Source organism: Aphidius gifuensis, linkage group LG2, assembly GCF_014905175.1.
Source record: "Aphidius gifuensis isolate YNYX2018 linkage group LG2, ASM1490517v1, whole genome shotgun sequence".
Classification (NCBI taxonomy): Eukaryota; Metazoa; Arthropoda; class Insecta; order Hymenoptera; family Braconidae; genus Aphidius; species Aphidius gifuensis.
Window position 1 is genome coordinate 5,405,183 of NC_057789.1, and position 19,721 is coordinate 5,424,903.

The 19,721-nt window shown below is 24.6% G+C and overlaps 2 protein-coding genes across 3 annotated transcripts; one reads left to right on the top strand and one right to left on the bottom strand.

Annotated features, from left to right (window-relative positions):
- Nucleotides 1-318: 318 nt before the first annotated feature.
- On the top strand, nt 319-16,332 carry LOC122848619 (putative oxidoreductase GLYR1 homolog). Its single transcript, XM_044146808.1, has 10 exons — nt 319-427; nt 538-574; nt 1,051-1,136; nt 1,226-1,352; nt 1,442-1,546; nt 1,625-1,813; nt 2,324-2,497; nt 14,329-14,439; nt 14,523-14,967; nt 15,056-16,332. Exons 1-10 carry the CDS (start codon nt 393-395, stop codon nt 15,253-15,255), a joined length of 1,509 nt encoding a protein of 502 aa, XP_044002743.1. The 5' UTR covers nt 319-392; the 3' UTR covers nt 15,256-16,332.
- LOC122848618 (leucine-rich repeat and immunoglobulin-like domain-containing nogo receptor-interacting protein 3) lies at nt 3,408-9,015 on the bottom strand. Of its 2 annotated transcripts, none has more exons than XM_044146807.1 (3): nt 6,168-9,015; nt 5,797-6,076; nt 3,408-5,644 (listed from the first exon to the last, which is right to left on the bottom strand). In XM_044146807.1, the coding sequence occupies exons 1-3, from the start codon at nt 7,973-7,975 to the stop codon at nt 4,979-4,981; spliced, it is 2,754 nt and encodes a 917-aa protein (XP_044002742.1). In that variant the 5' UTR covers nt 7,976-9,015; the 3' UTR covers nt 3,408-4,978. The 2 variants fall into 2 exon arrangements, with proteins under 2 accessions (XP_044002742.1, XP_044002741.1); XM_044146806.1 differs by having other exon boundaries at nt 3,408-5,623; nt 6,168-9,010.
- Nucleotides 16,333-19,721: the final 3,389 nt, after the last annotated feature.

Genomic DNA, 19,721 nt, shown 5'->3' on the forward strand with positions numbered 1-19,721 from the left:
TTGAAAAAAAAAATTCAAAGCTTCCGCTAGAAATGGTCATCCAATCAGCAACTTGTGTCGAGAAACAAAATGGCTGGCATTTTGTCTAGAGCCACTTTCATGAGATAAAAATGAAAATAATATTTTATTAAAACAAATTATTAATTAAATAACATTATAAATAATTTCTTATGACTTTGTATTATTAATTTATTAATTTACAAAGCATTAGAAATTAATAATTTGATAATTTATTAAATATTTTTGATCAACGTAGTGCGATTTGAACGCCAACGGTAAAAATGTGAAATTCGCGGCGTGATAGATGAAAACGACGCGTCTCCGGTCTCATCAAGTCAGTCGCTTGGTGAACGTTGTTGAAACTTGACCAGTTTATTTTCAACAATAACAACATGTCTGAAGAATTCAAACTTGGAGATCTTGTTTGGTGTGTATTGTTTATTTATATTATATATAAAATATATTCACTTGTTTACAAATTAAAATGTGCTAAATAAATTGTGGTGAATAATATTATTTGTTTTAATTCAATTACAGGGCTAAGATGAAGGGATTTCCACCTTGGCCAGGACGGGTAAGTTAAACATATTATAATTTTACTCATTTTATGGTTTATCCATGTTCCCCTCTCACTTCAACGACATTTGTGTACAAGAGCATGTGTGTGATTGTCTGGCGCCGCGCCACGCATTCCGGCATCTCCCGCCTATCAACTTTTGGCGGGATTTTTACCAAATAAATAATACACAAATTATTCGGCTAATCAGCTGACCCACAAATGTCAAAATAAACATATCAATTTATCAATAATAAACAATAGACACAATGTGTCTATTATCATATTTAAACTCATTCAATAATAATAAAAAAATATTTCTAACAAAAATATAACCTCAAAAAAAAAAATTTACTTTTTTACTCAATTTTTTTTTTCATTTATAAAATTATCTTTTACTCCAAATTAATTATTGTCATGTTGTCTATTATTTTTTTATGTTTATTAATAATTAAATGTACTATTTTTAAAATAATTAATTTTATTGATAAAAGGTATCAAATCCATCTAAAGAAATTAAGAAACCAGCAGCAAAAAAAGGTCCAACATTTTGCGTATTTTTCTTTGGATCAAATAACTAGTAAGTTGATGAATATTATTTAAAAATTGATGAGTAATTTATTTATTTAATTTTTCTATTTAACAAAAAATTATTAATTTAATTTTTAGTGCCTGGATTGAAAAGGCTAATATTCAGTCTTATCATCAACACAAGGACACACTGATTAGCTCTAGTAAAACTGGACAATTTAAATCAGCTGTTGAAGCTATTGAAGATTTTATTGCTAAAGGCGAAGTATGTTTATTGATAATAATTAAATTAGAAGCTATACTAATTGATAAATATAAAAATTAATGATTGAAATAAATTTATAACAACAACAGGTATTTGAAGATGGTCCAGATCCAGATTCATTATTTGATAGACTAAAAGAAGAAACAAATACTGATGTAGTAGCCAAGAGTCCAAAACCAACAAAGCCACGTAAGGTTAGTATCATTATCCCAATATTAAATATTGTTTTTATTTATGATATATTTATAATTAATTATTATAATTATAATTAGGAAACACCAAAGGCAAAAAGATCAGAATCCAGTCTTGGAAGTCGTCCAGCTAAAAAACGACGTGAATCAACTGCAAGTAATAGTAATATTAGTAGTACAAGTCCAGCATTGAATCATGTGTCTCCAGTACCACCACCAAGAAAATCAACATCAACATTACTCAACAGGCCAGCCAACATCACAAGACCTGTAAGTTAATCTCTCCTTTTTTTTTATTTTGTTTAACCCATTTTAAAATTTATTTCACCTGTCAACACACAACAAAAATTATTATCAAACAACAAAAAATTAAGTACATTATTGTTGTTTAAAAAAAAAAGTAATTTTTATAATTAATTAGCATATAAAAATTATTGTTTATTGAAAGATAAACAATTGATGATTACCAGGGTTATTTAATTGTATAGAAAAAAATTAATTTAAAATAATATTAAAGCTGGAAAGTTTATCATTAAATATCATGCTGGGTAGACATAAAAATAATGGTTGACTTTTTGGTATCTCATAACTCAACAGTGGTTCTCATCTTGCTATTATGCGCATGATCCAACGTCACCAATGAGTCACTCAAGCGCGCGTATCAAAAATATCTCTCCATTAACTGCACTTGTTTTAAATATTTTTTTTTTTAATACCAAAATTTTTTTAAAATTATTTTTATGATAATTAATAAAAAAATAAATGTTTTGTTTTTTTAAGGTAACACCATTACTTGATGTTGAGACAATGTCACAAACTTTGAAAGATAAAAATATTCTTCCATCAAATTTGAAATTTGGTTTTCTTGGTCTTGGAATAATGGGAAGTGGTATTGTTAAAAATTTGATAAACAGTGGTCATCATGTCGTCGTCTGGAATAGAACAGAAGACAAGGTATGTTTTTTGATATAATTTTGATTTTTTATTTTTAATATTTCTACTGTTATTTGGGTTGAATTTAGAGCTATGATTAATTCTTATCAGTCAAACAAAATGTTGATTTTTTTTCAGCATCTTTGCTTGTCTGTCAAATACCTTATTAGAACTTGAGAAAAAAAAAAAAAATACTATTTAATCCTTGAAGTAAAACAAACAAAGCTATTATTATTTTTTATACGTATTTTTTTTTTTTGTTTTATTTACAATTGACAGAATATTTACAATTCTTATATATTATTTACGATTTAAATTAAAATATTACGATTATATTGTAATTACAGTCGAGTTCAGCATGATTGTTGATATAAATCTATTGCATTTAGAAGATTATTTGAAATGATTGAATCCAACGTTCTTCGTACTGTTTACATTGCAGTACTGTCTGGCAGACATGCGAGTATCTTTTTATCGCACGTCACTCTGTCGGACACACTATTCTCGATTGCGTAACCAACGCACTTGTCTCAATTGTTGTTACAAATAAAACTCCATTATTTATTTGTTAATTTTTTTCATAAGAGCCGAGTCTTTTTAATCGCTTAACCCTGTTTTATTATATTTTAATATTATTTTATCGAACGCCCTTGTTTTTTTTTTTCAATATTTTATTTTGTATTTCGAATGAGTTTCGAATATCAATTGAATTTTTATTATTCAATATTAATTTGATAGACATGGTTACTATAAATTTTTAGTGCGTGTATTTTTTTCTACACGTGTCTTGATAACTAATTAAATATTTTATCAAATTATCTAATTTTTAAATAAACCAATTGGAAGGTTTTTTTTATCTTTATTTGATTATTATTTTTTAGATGATACATTTGCGTTGAGAAAAAAAATAGATAAGCCTCTCGTACTCTTGTTTATTTTTAATATTATAAATTTAATTTTTTTTTTTTTCGTGAATGATTCATGCCGTCAATTGAATCTTCATGTCCCACATGAAATTTTTTATTTTAATTCACAACAAAGTCGGATAATTTATTTATTTCGAATTTCGATAGTTAATATATTTCTGAGGAATTAACATTTCTTTTTATATAAAAAAATATTCAAGCATTAATTACCAACGACAGTATAATAAAGAGAACTAATTTTTATTTTTTAAATACTAAGACACGTTTTATTTTCTCTTGGTATCTCAATTGATTTTTTTTTTTTTTTTTTCGATTTTTAATACAGTCAATTAACGGTTTATTATTAAAAACATATTTTGATTTTTAAATTTATTTAGCCCATGTGTTGTTGGTATAATCGTTAGCTTGAATAAAAAATATTAAAATGATTCTATCTTTTTTATTTCAATTATTATTTATTGATATATATTTTTTAAATTTTTGACAAAATATTACTTTCTTTTTTTTTTTTTTCAATTTTTTTGATATTATTGATAAACACATGATTTAAAATGAAAAATATATTTTTCTAAAATTTGTCTGTGGAAGACTGACTGTATTTTTTTAAATATTTTTTTTTTTTCAAAATCGATTTAAGTTGTGCTATAATAAATATGTCGCCACATAACCAGCCAATCAGATATTTTTTTTTTCATTGATATTGCATAAATTTGCCTGCCAACCCACCAATCACGTACTTTTTTTCTTTTATTTTCTTTAAAAATTATTACTATTAATATATTATTATTTTAAAACTATCCTTTTTTTATTTTTTGGCAGTCGTTTAAAAATCTCTTCATTTTATTATTACTATATTATTATTTCATTATCAGATTTTCGTAAATTTAAATTAATTGTATCTATTATTTTATATTTTTTCTATATCTCTCAGATATATTTAATTTAAAATGACATTGAGCCAAAGGACAAATAAGTAGGGCTTCAGTCATTTAAATAAAAATATTTATCGGGTTAAATAAAAATTTCTCACAACCCTTTTATAAATATATTTAAATAAAACAATTACGTTAAATAATAGCATTCTTTTTTTTTTATACTCTGTATTTATTATTATTCTTATTATATGATTATTCTTAGCTGAATACAGTATTGAGTTTGAGAATAATAATTCCAACCTTTTATTTATTTTTTATTTATCAATTGACATCTAAAATGTGTGTAAATTTATTATTATTTTCCGAGCTAAAACACAAAAGAAATTTATCCTTTTTTTTCATTTTTATTAAAACCATTTTTTTTTTTTTTTTTGTTAATCATCATTGGTAATCACAATTATAACACAAAGTGCTTTACATCATTCTGGCACACACGGGCATTTTCGTTTTCACTGATATTTTTTTTTTAATTTTTAAATTTTGTTGGAAGGCACGTCTCTGTGTGTACGCGCTATTAAAATCGCACCGCAATTAATCACAGTTTAAAAATATTTTTGTTTTTATTGATTAAAAATTTATATATTGTTAAAATAAAAATTCACATAATAATTAAATTATCACAATAAATTAATTTTCGCCACTCAAAGTTTAGTTTCTTGTGGCAAAACAGGCATACTTTTACTTGGTGCTAATAAACCAAGACCCTCTGGTGCTGTTGTTTTTTCATGTGATATAAATTCAACACTTGTACCACGATATATTGGTAAATTAATATTAAATTCTTTTCCAATATTTAAATCATCATCAAATTCTTCAATTTTATGTAATATTGCTGGATTATTAAATAAAAATGGTGGTGGTGGTTCTGGTGGTCCATTTTCAATATAATTAATATGTATACCATCAATACCATCAATATGTCCATGTGGACTTGCTGATGAAAATTCAGTTGGTGTATAATATTCACTTGGAAGATCATCAATACTTGTAAATGTTGCCATATTATTTAATTTTGTTTTAAAATATTCATCAAATTCAGCAATTGAATTTACATTATTTGGATCAAATACAACTGGTAATCCATTTTTACCATTACGACAATTATCAAGATATAAATTTGGCAAATTTTCCAATACTTTATTTAATGTTTGTTGTTGATATTTATAACCTTCACGTAAACGTAATACTTGATGTGCACTAAATTTACGTATTTTATTACGCTGGAAGACGTAGTTTTCACGTACCCAGTTGAGCTGACCAGTTGAATAATCACGTACACGTTTAACCTGTAATTCAACAGTTGATTCCTTGATTTATATTTTAGAGTTAATTCTCAGTAATTTTAATTTTTCATCTATTCTATATTATTTATTTATTTAATTGGTTAATTGGTTAATTAAATTAATTAATTTATATTTATTAATTTATATATAAATTAAATTATAAAAAAAATATATACCTGATCATTGTATTGATCTCGTAGTGTTGTTAAATGACTTGTTCCATAATCACGTATATCACGTATGTGTCTCATTTGTCCCTCATAACTGTCTCTTATCCATTCAACTTGTTGTGTACAATTATCCTTAATTCTGTGCACCTGTTGTGTATAATTTTCACGCAATCTTTCAAGCTGTAAACTTTTATATTGCTCAATATTATCAAGCATCTGGTATATTTGTTTGGCACGTGGTGTTTTACCATAATGACAACAACAACACCAGTTGCAACAACCACATCTAAAATAACATGAAATATTTATTCAGTTATTTATTATGACAAAGACAATAATTAATATGTTATATTAAATAATTAAACAATTAAACTTACCGATTTAATAAATAACGTATAAATTGTACAAGTAATGTTAACAATAAAAATCCAGTTGCACTTAATGCACCAACAAATAAACTTAATAATTTAATTGTTTCATATGTTGCTGGATCCATTTTAATATAAACATATGTTGTTAAATTTGATATTGGATTTGCAGCAAAACATTTATAACGTCCAACATCATGACGATGTAAATTTTTAATAAATAATGATCCATTAACTAATAATTTAATTCTTTCTTGATTATTATAAAATATATTTTCGCTATTATGCTGATGTACAATTGGATGATTATGATCATCTGGAAATGATGGATCTGGTTTCCAATGAAATATTTCAAGTGTTGGTGTAACCCATGTTATTGATGGTGCTGGATTACCATAAAATTCACAATTTAATGTAACATTACTATACAATGGATATAAATAATTATCAGATGTTTTATCAATAATAAATGGTGGTGTACAATTTAAGTACTGTAATGCATGTAATGTATCAACAGTTCCAGTTTCATTACCACATAATAAACCACTTTCAAATGCACTATTATGTGAATGACTTTTAGCCCATTTAACAAACCAAAACATACGACAATCACATGCCCAATAATTACCTTGAAGATGTAAATATTCAAGTCTATTTAAATTAGCAAGTGATGCTGGTAAAAATGTTAATTTATTATTACGTAAATCAAGTTTTTCTAAATTTTTTAAATTATCAAGTGCTTTACCTTGTATTGCACGTAATAAACTATGGCTTATTGTTAAATTTTTTAAATTTATTAAATTTGATAAATCATCATTTCTCAATATTTCAATTGTAATATCATTCATTATTAGTTCACGTAAATTAATTATTGGTTTCCATAAATCATTTGATAAATGTTGTATTTTTGTTTTACTCAAGTTGAGTATTAGCAAATTTTTTAAACCAAAAAATGCTGTATTTGTTAAATTTGTTATTGGATTATTTGATAAATCAAGTTGTTCAAGTTGCTCAAGTTCCATAAATAAATTCCATGGTAAATATTTAATTTCATTATTAGCAAGTTCAAGTATTTTTAATTTACGTAAACCTGAGAATAAACGTCCAGGTAATTCAGTTAAATAATTTGTTGATAATATTAATATATTTAAATCACGATTTGGCTTGAATGTATGATCTGGCAATGATACTAAACGATTATTTGATAAATTTAATAATTTTAAATTTTTAATTAATGAAAAACCTTGATAAGGTAATACAATTAATCTATTATTTGATATTATTAATTTATCAAGTAAATTAAAACCTTGTATTATAGCACGTGGTAATGATGTCAATGAATTACCATTTAAATTTAAATATTTTAATTTATTTAAACGTGAAAATATATCCTCTGGTAATGATGCTATATTATTATTATCTAAATTTAAATATTCTAAATTTTTTGTATTATTAAATACACCATTTTCAATACGTTCAATACCACTTGATGTCCATGATAAACGTTCAAGTTTTTCATTGTTATCAAATATATTTGATGGTAGTGTTATTAATTTTACATTTATCATGACAATGTCAATTGTATTTGATGGTATTTTTATCCTTAAACTTGTATTTATTTTTTCGCAATATATATTTGTTATTGTACATTGACAACCAGCTTGACAATTTACATTGTTGTCTTGTATTGATAATATTGAATCGTATGAACATGATACAATATTTACCATAAACATCAGTAATATCATCAACAGCACAAGTCCTAATTGACCATGACATTTTGATTGGTCGTATTTTTTAATTCTTCTTATTATCATCCCTGATTTAATTTTTTATTATTATAATTATATTTTTTTTTTAGTTTTATTATTTTCAGTCGCAGACCTACTCCCATCTCCTAATGTGAAACAATGTCGTTTGGTCGAGTCCACCACCGACCAACACGTATATTTTTTTTTATTTTTTTATTTTCTATTTATTATCTTTTAAAATTACCTAATTATTATTATTTTTTTTTTATAATTTCAATTCAGTCTTTATTTATTTATTATTATTATTATTTTGCTCATTGTGACGCTCAACTTTGTCGAGTATTAAAAACCGGAAATTCAATAACAGACTTTTTAACCAATGTAAAACATTTTCACTCTTTTTTTTTTTCACTTGTTATTGTAATAATTAGTAGATTAATTTTATTTTTACTCCATTTTGATGTTATTATTGGCCGACTTGCCGTCGGGGTATATATGTCAATCAACAAAAGCTGATAATTTAATTTTTTTTTTTTTTTAAATTTTATCACTCTTTTGAGTAAAAATTGATGAAAATTTGAAGAAAAAAAAAAAAATTTATAAATTCTATTGATTATTATTTATTCAATGGCTATATAGGTGTATATATTTTTTTTTTTTCATAATTTATATATCATATATTTTAAAATGAATCATAGTGTCAATGATTGTTTGATGATTTTTTAATAAATTTAAACATGACACGCCGAGTTCAATGATTTGTGTTAATGTTAAATAAATATTTAAATAATTATTAAATAACTGATGCACAATCACTAAACACACTCAACGAACGAACAAAAATTGACTGGCTAGGGTTACTGAATACCACTGAATACTGTTTCGTAGCTCCGCGTGGCCTGCTGGTGCTTGTTCGTGTAGTATTATTATTCATGCTTTTTGTGAAAAGGCAACAGAGCCATCGAATTTAGCTGCGCAAGAAATATGACAACGTTGCTTCACTCTGTATTATGGAGCAAGTGAGATAGTCATTATATCAAAATATATATGCTTTTATATAATACGAAGAAAAGAGATATAAAATGTTAAATTGCAGACTTTACAAAATGGACGTATTTTAGGGATAGAAAAATAAAAGGAAAAAGAAAAATCGACCAAGAAAACTCACACAACATTTGACATGAGTATAAATTTTTCCTTGGCTATTCAAACTTTTTCTTTTTTTTTGCCTCAACAAAGGCTCAACCTCCCCTGGGTATTACTTGTGTGTCACAAAAGTCTCAACTTGTTTTTTATTTTTCTCTTCTTGAAATGCTCCGAATTTTGCTGAACGAAATTTGTTACCGACTCTTTCTACTTGAAGATGTTACCTTAAATTTTTAATATTTATTCAATACCCACACACATTTGATATTTTATTTTTTTATTATTTAAATATCGAGATTTTTATTGGAGCCAACATTTATGATGTCCGGTTTGATGACAGCTCGTTGCCTTTTACAAAAAAATAATTTTCATTGTGTAAAATTCGTTTTTTTTTTTTTTTTGTGTAAACTTGGATCGTGTTTATTAATTTTTAGTTCATCTAAAAATATGTCATTTTATGAGACATAGTATATTTGTCAACAGTGTCTTCTACATTTAATTTTCATTTGTAAAATTATATTCACATGAATTTTTTACTTGTTCTTATTTAATGTATTTTTGGCATTACTGTATTACCACCACCACTGACACTATTTTACACTAACTTAGATTGTTAATTATTTAAATAAATTAATAATTTAACAATTTATTTATCTATTATTAATAATCATTCATATTTAAAATTAATAATCAGCCTGGTCTAATTTTTTAAATTCAATTTTAATCAAAAAACAACAACAACAACAATTAATTGATGTAAACAATTTTTTTAACTACTATACATGAATATTTTCCATTGTCGTTTTTTATTTTCGAGCAATTATTATCTTGTTATCACAATATACATAGCAGTTGAATAGTTGATAAAAATAAAAATAGTTTTTTTGTCATATGAATAACTCTCCACGTGGATCACCTTGACTAATTACACATGTTAATATTATTATTTATTTTTAACAAGAAGACAATATACGTAATTAAATATAAATTTAACTTAAATAATATTCCTATGAAAAATCATGACGTCATATAAATTTTTTAAATAAAACATTTGGAATTTATTTTTATCAGACGATGACAAGCGTTATAAAATAAATATCCACCTATGTATATATTTACTCACTTTGTAATATGATATTAAACAAAGTATACTCAATATATAGAAGAAGAATAAAATAGAGCATACATTTAACCTATAGTTTTTTATATTATTATATTATTTTTGATATTTATTAAAGCATAACTGAGTAATGGTGTAGATGCTCTCTCCTGCCTTGAGTGACTTACATTGTCGTCGTCGTTGATGTGGCATTGATGTGGTCATGGTCAGGGAGAGTCACAATAATCTCAACAATTTAGCCAATGCAATATGTCGTTGATAATTATTTATCGATAAATACTAGTCTTTTTTTTTTTTATTACTATTTTTATTAATTCATGACAACGTATACTTAGAAGCAAAAAAAGCTCCTCAATTTATGAACTACATTTAAAGTTGTTTATAACACAACTAAGTGTATCATAAAATATTAATGTTTAAATTTTTAAAAGTAAAAATAAAATATAAAGAGATATGAAAGAACGACATAAGGGTCGTTTTTTTTATTATTTATTTCTTAGAAAGAAAAAAAAAAATGGTAATATAGTTAAGAAGAGAAAATATGCTAAGTAGAGTTAAGAACATTGTTGACATGATGTTTATTCGTTTGCTCAATGTTTCACTTGGGTATTCGTTCAAGTAAAAAGAAAATATTACATAGTTTTAAATCAGCTGGGCCATATGCAATGTTGCCGTTGTGTAATAGTATGACCTGGAATGATAGAGTCAACCAGTTGGGTACGATCAATATTACCCGAGCAATGGCAATACCGCAAAAAAAGAGGGCGGAGGTGAGAGTGACAGAGAGAGGATATTATAAATAAAGCCTGACATCGACTGCCTGGTACAAAAAAAGAGAGGTCTCTCCCTCTTTTTTATTATTCCATTAAATATACCCTCTTTTCTTTTCTTTAACCCTGTGCCTTTTTTTACTTCACCCCTTTTTTTTTTTCATTTTGGCCTTGCTTTTTTTGTTCAACGGTTTGTCTCATCCATTTCTATCAATTTTATTATCTTTTTGGTTTTTTTTTTTTTTTTCTTTTTATCATCATTTATATATTCAACTTGGTTTGTTATCTTCAAATTGTTATGATACACGTTTTTTGTTGTTGTTATTATACAAATTGTGATGATGTTTTCGTTGGACTTGTTATCTGTTTATCATTGACTGATAATAGGCAATTTGTTGAAATTGTTTGTGCATTGAATAACGTATCAATTTGACGATTGATTTATTATTATTTAATTTTTTGTAAAGATGAAATAGGTATAAAGAAATAAAAGTTTTAATAATACGTAGGTTGATGAAGATTATATTTCTCATGACTTGAATTGATCAAATGAAAATTAATCATTTGACCAGACTCAATTGGCGGAGGAGGAGAGGATTTATTAAATATCTATGTATTATTTTTCTCTCTCGCATCATTTGTAAAGTTATATTTATATTTTGTATGTTTAAAAATACTCTGGTAACTTGTATTATTTTTTATTTTATCTTTATATTCAAAACTACGCGTTGATACTTTGATGTTGGCTAAAAAAAATATTATTGTATTTTTGTATTGACTCGTCTATTTTTATGATTGAATATATTTTTTTATTTTTTTATTATTTTTGTGATTTATAATATTTCATTTGTTGATTTATTTAAATCTGGGAAATTAAAAAATTTATTTTAGTCTCTGTTATTATTGGCATGGAAATTAATTTTTTATTTTCATTTATTACTATAATTTTGCCAATTTAAATGTAGTGTTTAAAAATGTCAATGCCAAATTCAACAATAATTATTATAATTTACGTAAGATCAAGTTAACTTTGGTTCCTAAAAATCTTGACAATAACAAAGGTCGAATATTTTTCTCTTCAAAGCCAATTAAACTAGACGAAAAAAAAAAATAAAAAAAAAATTTCTTTTTAACAACGTCACAAATAATTTATATTATTTTTAATAATATTTTTTTATTATTTATATGTGACGTTAATTAAGCCTGAAGTCTCACAATGTTATTCCAATTAAATAATCACTAAAAAAAAAAAAAAAAAATGTTTTATAATACCTTTTATTGTTATTTATACAATATTATTTTTTTTTTTTAAATAAAATTCTAAAATCAATATTCATTAGCATGAAGGTGACTATGACGTTGGTTAGAAATTAATTGAGCTACTTTATTATCATTATTATTTAATGCAGATATTTTTAAATATTCATTAAATAAATTTTTCATTTTTACCAATGAATCATAGTTTCGAAAATTATCAAAGTGAATGACTTGGCTGATGGAAAATAAACTAGAAGAAAAAAAACCATTTCTATAGAGAAAAAATTACGGTTACTAATTAATTATTATTTTTTTATATTAGTCTTTTTTCTCGGCACATTCACCTGCTAAAAATAATGATAAATAAATTTGACTTCCTGTTTTTATGGTGTGTTAAACCATGACCATAAAACCACCAACTGTTGAAAAATTTTAATGAAAAAATAATATTTAATTTAAAAGTTGATGATTCTCATGGCACTCGATTGGTATTTTATTCGACTTGTGTTTTATCAATCTAAAAATTTATATCATTTTTTTTTTTTTTCAATAAATATTGTGTTGAAATTGCGCAAGGTCATAGGCCACCAGGTCATGTATCTATGCGATTCAAGTAAAGCTCAACTCTAATTTTCTCATGTCCCGAGGGTGGAAGAAGCCTTGTAGAAAAATAATAGAAAAAATTTAGATTAAGCATCAAGACTAATGTGTTTAAATTAAATTAATGAAATTAATTTTTCTGCATTTACAAATAGTAAAATCTTATTTATAACAGTCTCAATAAATTGTATTTTAAAATTACCCAGTAAAATTTCTTCATTGGCTTGAATTAAAAATAAATTTAAAGAAAATCTTAACATTTAATTTTGTGTCAGTATCATGAATATTGTCATCAACAAAATAATTATCATTTCGTTGATGTAGCATTTTTTTTTTCTCTTTAATTTCATTATCACTTTGTAAATGTTTTGTATTTCGTAAAATAAAATAAAATATATAAATGAGAATCCGTTGGTAGATAGGTAAAAAGGTAGTCACACAACTGTATAATCATCATGTGTGTATTCAATGGCAACATTGGATGTACAACTTGGCAACATTGCTATCGAACAAAACCAGCATTTGCCCTGTGTTGTGCATCCGCCTAAGAGAGAAGGATTTTATGCCGCCATTGAACATTACTACCGTTTTCTTTTACATTAAAAAAAAAAAAAAACTTTCTTTTAAAATTCATTTCATTTTCATCCCTTCAATGCCATTTGCCATTTTTTTTTACATTTTAATATTTTACAAGCCAATGCATTTATTTCTTGTTGATTAAAAAAAATATTAAACAATAATTTCTAGATGTTTCGATAATTTTTTATACAAAACATCTGGTAGTTATCATTATAAATTAATTTGATGTTTTTTTGTATTTAAAATACAAATTGTAGAGTTTGATTTAATTAATTGATAAATAGAAAACATTTTAGTGTCTTCATCAGTGATGAAATTAGTGCACTGTTTAATTATTGTAGTCTGCATGTTAATTTCCGTTATGGGAGTGGTGCATTGATATTACTCAAGAGGGACCTTTTCTATTTCATAGCAATTACATCAAATATTTTATATAAAATATCTCCCTCGTAATAAATTATATGCTCAATCAATTAATGCATTTTCAATGATACTCTCGAAATTATCATCAACTGCTTCAAGTATGGCGGCTTGTGAAATAGCTAAATATTCAAGTTGAAATAATAAAAAATTTAAACTACATATTTTGGAGTATTTATAGATGTTCAAATAAATTTATTTATTGGAAATTTTTTTGGAGTATTAGATAATTATTATAGGGGCTTATATTTAATATTGTTGAAAATATTTATGGATTTTCATGGCGTCATTTGATGATGTGGCCGGTGTGTACATGACGCTTTCGAGTTTCGATTCATGGCAACACAGATTTTTAACATTCTCGCCATCTTTCGGATGTATTTTAAACTGATATATTATTTTTTATATAAACTGCTAGATGTCAGTCTGTGTTTAGATAACGCGCGAAATAATAATAATTGATTTAAATGATGCCATAAATTTAGAAATGTTTAATTAATTTGTTTATATATTTTTATATTTTTCAGTGCACGGATTTTGTTAAAGCTGGAGCTGAAAGTGTACTAACACCATCAGATGTTGTTGCTAGTGCAGATATAACATTTTCATGTGTTGCTAATCCACAAGCAGCAAAAGATGTAAGTATAAATAAATATAAATAAAAAAATAATAACACTAATTATATTGATTAATGATAAATTATAATTTTCTAAATTTACAGATGATATTTGGTAATTGTGGAGTATTAACAGAAATAACATCTGAAAAAGGTTATGTAGAAATGACTGGTATTGATGCTGAAACATCACAAGATATTGGTGAGGCAATAAATGCTAAAGGTGGAAGATTTTTAGAGGCACAAGTACAAGGTAGTAAAGTACAAGCTGAAGAGGGTACACTTGTTTTATTAGCTGCTGGTGATAGAACATTATTTGATGATTGTCAAACATGTTTTGAAGCTATGGGAAAAAATAGCTTTTATTTTGGTGACATTGGTAATGCATCAAAAATGAATTTGGTGCTACAATTAGTTGCTGGTGTTACAATTGCTGGTCTTGCTGAAGGTATGGCACTTGCTGATCGTATTGGTTTACAACAAAAAGATGTATTGGAAGTATTGGAATTGACATCATTAGCATGTCCAGCAATATTGGACAAGGGTCGAGGTAATAATAATTTATTAACTATTTACTTAATGCATTTTTTTTTTTTTGTATTATAATTGTATTAAATTTTTTATTTTAATATTTATAGCTATTCTTGATTGTGATTTTCAACCACAATTACCACTTCAACATATGCAAAAAGATTTAAGATTAACTCTTGGTATGAGTGATCAATTGGAACAAAATTTACCACTAACAGCAGCAGCAAATGAAGTTTATAAACATGCTAAACGTCTAGGATATGCAGACTATGATGCATCAGCAATTTATATGGGAGCCAAATTCTAATTGTATCAATGATGTGTTGTGCATGTGTGTGTGTTTTTATCATTTTTTCTTTTGTTTTTTATTTAATTGTCCGGGCTTTTTTGCCGTACCGTATTTATTGCAATACATCTAGAGATTGTTCTTCGGACCGATAAAAAATAAATGAATTAATTATACAAAAAACACATATTTCAATTGAATATATAAATGATGTGTAAGATCGATCGTGAATTTTTGATCTTTGGAGATGATAAATAATTAAGTATAATTACTCCATAAGTGTATAGATCACTACAAAACTTTGAATTATGTAGCACAAATGTTTGTTTATTAAGATTCGAAATTTTATAATTTTGCATCATTTATTAATATTATAATTATACTAATAATTATTATTTTTTTTTTTTTTTACACTTTTATTCTATTTTTTAGATATATATTATTTTTTTTTTTTTCTGAAAAACAATGATTTATTGTTAGTCGTTTAATGAGCATCAATTAATTGAGTATTTGTTATTGACCAACTGGACATAGTGTGATCAGATTTTTTTTTTTTCTATTTTTTAAATGAATTGTAAATGAAAAAAAAATTGAAACAATGATGACGTGCGTTTTAAGAATGTGCCTTAGGATGCCACAAGATGGAATGACAAATCCTTTAGTAGCTCATGAGAGTGCAAGATTAAATATTAATTTTTTTTTTTGGTCTTTTTCTTGATTTTATTATTTAATGAAGAATAGACAATCTTGTACTCGTTATCAAATAAATTTTCCATGGTATTTAAAACTCGGAAAAGTAAAAGAAAAATCTTCTAGCATTGTTTCTTCTTTTTTTTTTTACTTGAAATATATTAATGTATAAATTTGTAGCTTTTATTGGAGTATGAAACAACAGCTTGTTCGGAAAATAATATATATTTTAAAATTTAAAACAAAAAAAAAATTTGTTGCACGTTAAATGATGATAGATGGGACCAAGTACATTTGTCCTAAAGAAAAATAGAAAAAAAAAATAATTAAACAAGAGATGGACTTTCAGTGTAATACGGCAAACAAGCAACGGCACAAAATTCGATAAATTAAATAATAATAAACAAAGAAAATTGATGGAAACATCAAAAATAAATAAATAAAACTTCAAATATTATTTGTTCAATTTATACTTGAAAATTAAAAAACAAAAAAAATGTAATTTACATTTTAATAGCATAATGATTTAATAAACAAGAAATTTATAATTAAAAAAATTAAATAAATATTATTAAAAAGCAAAAAAAAAAAAAAATTAAAAATCATTAATAGTTGATAATTACGAAATTGGATTGAGATTATTGTTAGAGGATCAATTTCATTTTTTTTTTTCTAAATAGAAATTATTATTTTTAAAAAATACATATACTGCTTTACTAAAAAGAAAAAACAAAAATATATATTTGTATTTTTTATATTACTGGCTCTCTAATTTTTCAGCAAGCCAATTGTTTTTTTTTGTTTTTTTTTTTTCTATTTCATTTCATAGACACACCATGTGCTCCATGAAACCTGCATTGTTTTTTTTTCTCTAATCATATAATTAATAATTTTCAAAATAAAATTTAATTTTTTTTCCAAACAATCTTGTTGATGAAATAACGTCTTCTATTTACTTTTTTTTTTTCTTTTCTAATAACGCCAGTATAAATCAAATAAAAATAATATTAATAATAAAATAATAATAAAAAGTTGAAAAAAAAATGAAAAATTATTGTACCGGCTAATAATGCGAATTAAATAAAAAATAAATATAAAAAAAATTAAATAAATTTCTTGACTCAATGTTATGTAAATCTAAAAAGAAAATACAGTAAAATAAAAAAAAAATTCACTAATGTTAAAATTAAGTATATATTTATATATATACTAGAACAAAAAAAAATTGAAAAAAATATGTTTACTAAAAAATAAAATATACAAGCATATTATTGTAATATTAATTGTGACGGATGGGTATTTTATGAGGCGAGAGAAAAATATATATTAAGCTAAAACAAAAAAAATTCATTTGTGTGAATGCATTTACAAAATAATGAAAAAACAATAAATAAAATAATAATAAATATATATTATAAATATAATTATGGTTTTTAAATAAATATAAATCTGTTTAAATAACCAAAGAAAATAGAACAACATTAAACAACAACAAAAAAAGAAAAATACAAAATTTCTCAATAATACATTTCTTGCATAATAAAATACAGTGAGTTACTCATTTAGCTCTTTTTGTATCACAAAGACTTTTGTGATTATTATTCGCAATATAGATTTAAATAAATAATAAAAAAAAAAAAAGAATGATGGTGATGAAATAATTTTGTCCATGATGGAACGTCAAGGCATCCCTAGAAAAAGAGAGTGTTGATTTAAATTGAGGTGGAGTATAAAATATAGCAATATTGAGGAAGTCAGTGAGGTTTTTATTTTTTTTTTTATTATTTTTGATGTAAATTTAAACAATAGATACTGACGATCCTGCGAAGCCGATGATGATTATAGGCTACATAATAGAGTTAGATCGTTGGAGGGCAATCAAGAAGATCGCATGCGCCAATGTTGTTAAAAACTTACAACGCAAATTTAACAATTTATATCCTCTTTTTTTAATCAATAATAATACCATTAAATTTACAAGTCAAAAAAATAAATAATAAATATTTTTTATTACAACCGAGGGATGATGATTGAATTTTAAAATATTATTGTAATAATGTGGGTGTCTAATGATTAATGAGGGTTGTTCAAATAACACCTGTAGCATTTTTTTCATTTAATTTTATTTTTCATAATTTACGATCGAGAAATTACGTCAATGGAAATTGTCTCGTCACAGCTTTATCTCTATCACTTGTTTTAGGGAGAAAGGGCAAACCCCAATACAACAACGTCACACTACTATTATCATTATTTGACTTGAACCTTTTTATAGATATTTTTTTATGTTGTTAATAATTCATTAAAATTTCTTAATTGTATTTTTTAAAAAATAATATTTCATCAATTTTTCACATATATATTTTATTATTTTATGACTTTTTATTATATCCAAAAATTGGGTAAATAAAATTATTTTAAAAATAAGTAAAATAATAATAACAATAATAATAAATTCAACGTAACACAAAAGAGAGATTAAGTGTTGACCGAGATTCAATCTTTGTATACATGTATTTATTGTATACCGATGATGAAAGTAAACCCGTTGCCAAGACATTTGATTATCATCCAATCGCTCGTTTTGTGCACTTTATACATTTTACTACATGTATACCTACTTATCAAAATATTTGCAAGTATATATTTGCACAAATATACACAATTTATTATCATTTATTATTTTTTTTTTTTTATTTAATAATATTTCTTTGTATTATTTTTTTTTTTTTTTGCAATATTTAATTAATCCCCATCAGGAAGAACAACTATTTATTTATCTAAATACCAATTATTATTTTTATTTTATTTATTTTTAGCTAACAAAATTATTGCCTCTTTAAATTTTTTCATAAATCCATATAAGCTTTTAATAACCACATTTTTTTTTTTATGAAAAAAACAAATAAAAATAATCATCATAATAATTTCTACTATCACTTGACAAGTTATTATTTTAATAAATATAAATTTCAAGTATTCATACATTGTATGAATTATATCAAATGATATGAAATAAAAAAAATTGACCTCATATACAAAATAATGTAATATACATATTGAAAAAAAATTTAAAAAAAATAATCAAGACATTGATTAGTAGTGATACTATTACTATGTGTATATAAAAAAAATTAGAGAATAATAATTGACTGTGTGTGTGTGTGTGATAAAAGTGGGAGAGTGGGAGGAAGTTGTGGCTGTTAGTTAGTATTTTGAGAGGGTATTAGGTATATACTTGGTGAGTGGTGTGTAAAATAAGCGAATGATTAAGTGGGAGGAAGCTGAAGTTGATGGTATACATAAAGTTGTGGTAGTAGTGGAAAAGCACACCGAGTATATCATCAAGCATACGATAATAAAATATATATATATATATAAATAAATGGCCAAGAAAAAATAAGGAGAAGGAGGTAATACCGAAAGAAAGAGGGAGACAAAGTGGACACAACACACAATCACGAGGATACATAAATGTTGTCGCTGTTGACAGTTTGTTGGCGGATAAGCCCTCGCGCGATTCCCTCAATATATGATATATGTATTTAAATCATATATTTATTTTTATTATTATTAAATACATAATTTTATTATTATTTATATATTATTTTTATTTACACTCAAATTATTCATACAATGTTTATTAACTATATGTATACGCGCACATTGTGTATTTAATTTAAAAAAAAAAAAAAAAATTACAATCAAATTAAATTATGACTTTATTGTATTAAATTTGTTTTTGAATTAAATTTTTGGTAAATGAAATTTATTTATATTTAACAAATGTGCACATA

Coding starts and splice junctions, on each gene's coding strand:
- LOC122848619 (XM_044146808.1), top strand. CDS start 393: ATGTCTGAAGAATTCAAACTTGGAGATCTTGTTTG. Junction 1,137..1,225: donor TTCTTTGGATCAAATAACTA/GTAAGTTGATGA, acceptor TTTAATTTTTAG/TGCCTGGATTGAAAAGGCTA. Junction 1,814..2,323: donor CAGCCAACATCACAAGACCT/GTAAGTTAATCT, acceptor TGTTTTTTTAAG/GTAACACCATTACTTGATGT.
- LOC122848618 (XM_044146807.1), bottom strand. CDS start 7,975: ATGATAATAAGAAGAATTAAAAAATACGACCAATCAAAATGTCATGGT. Junction 6,077..6,167: donor ATACGTTATTTATTAAATCG/GTAAGTTTAATT, acceptor ATGTTATTTTAG/ATGTGGTTGTTGCAACTGGT. Junction 5,645..5,796: donor GAGATCAATACAATGATCAG/GTATATATTTTT, acceptor ATATAAATCAAG/GAATCAACTGTTGAATTACA.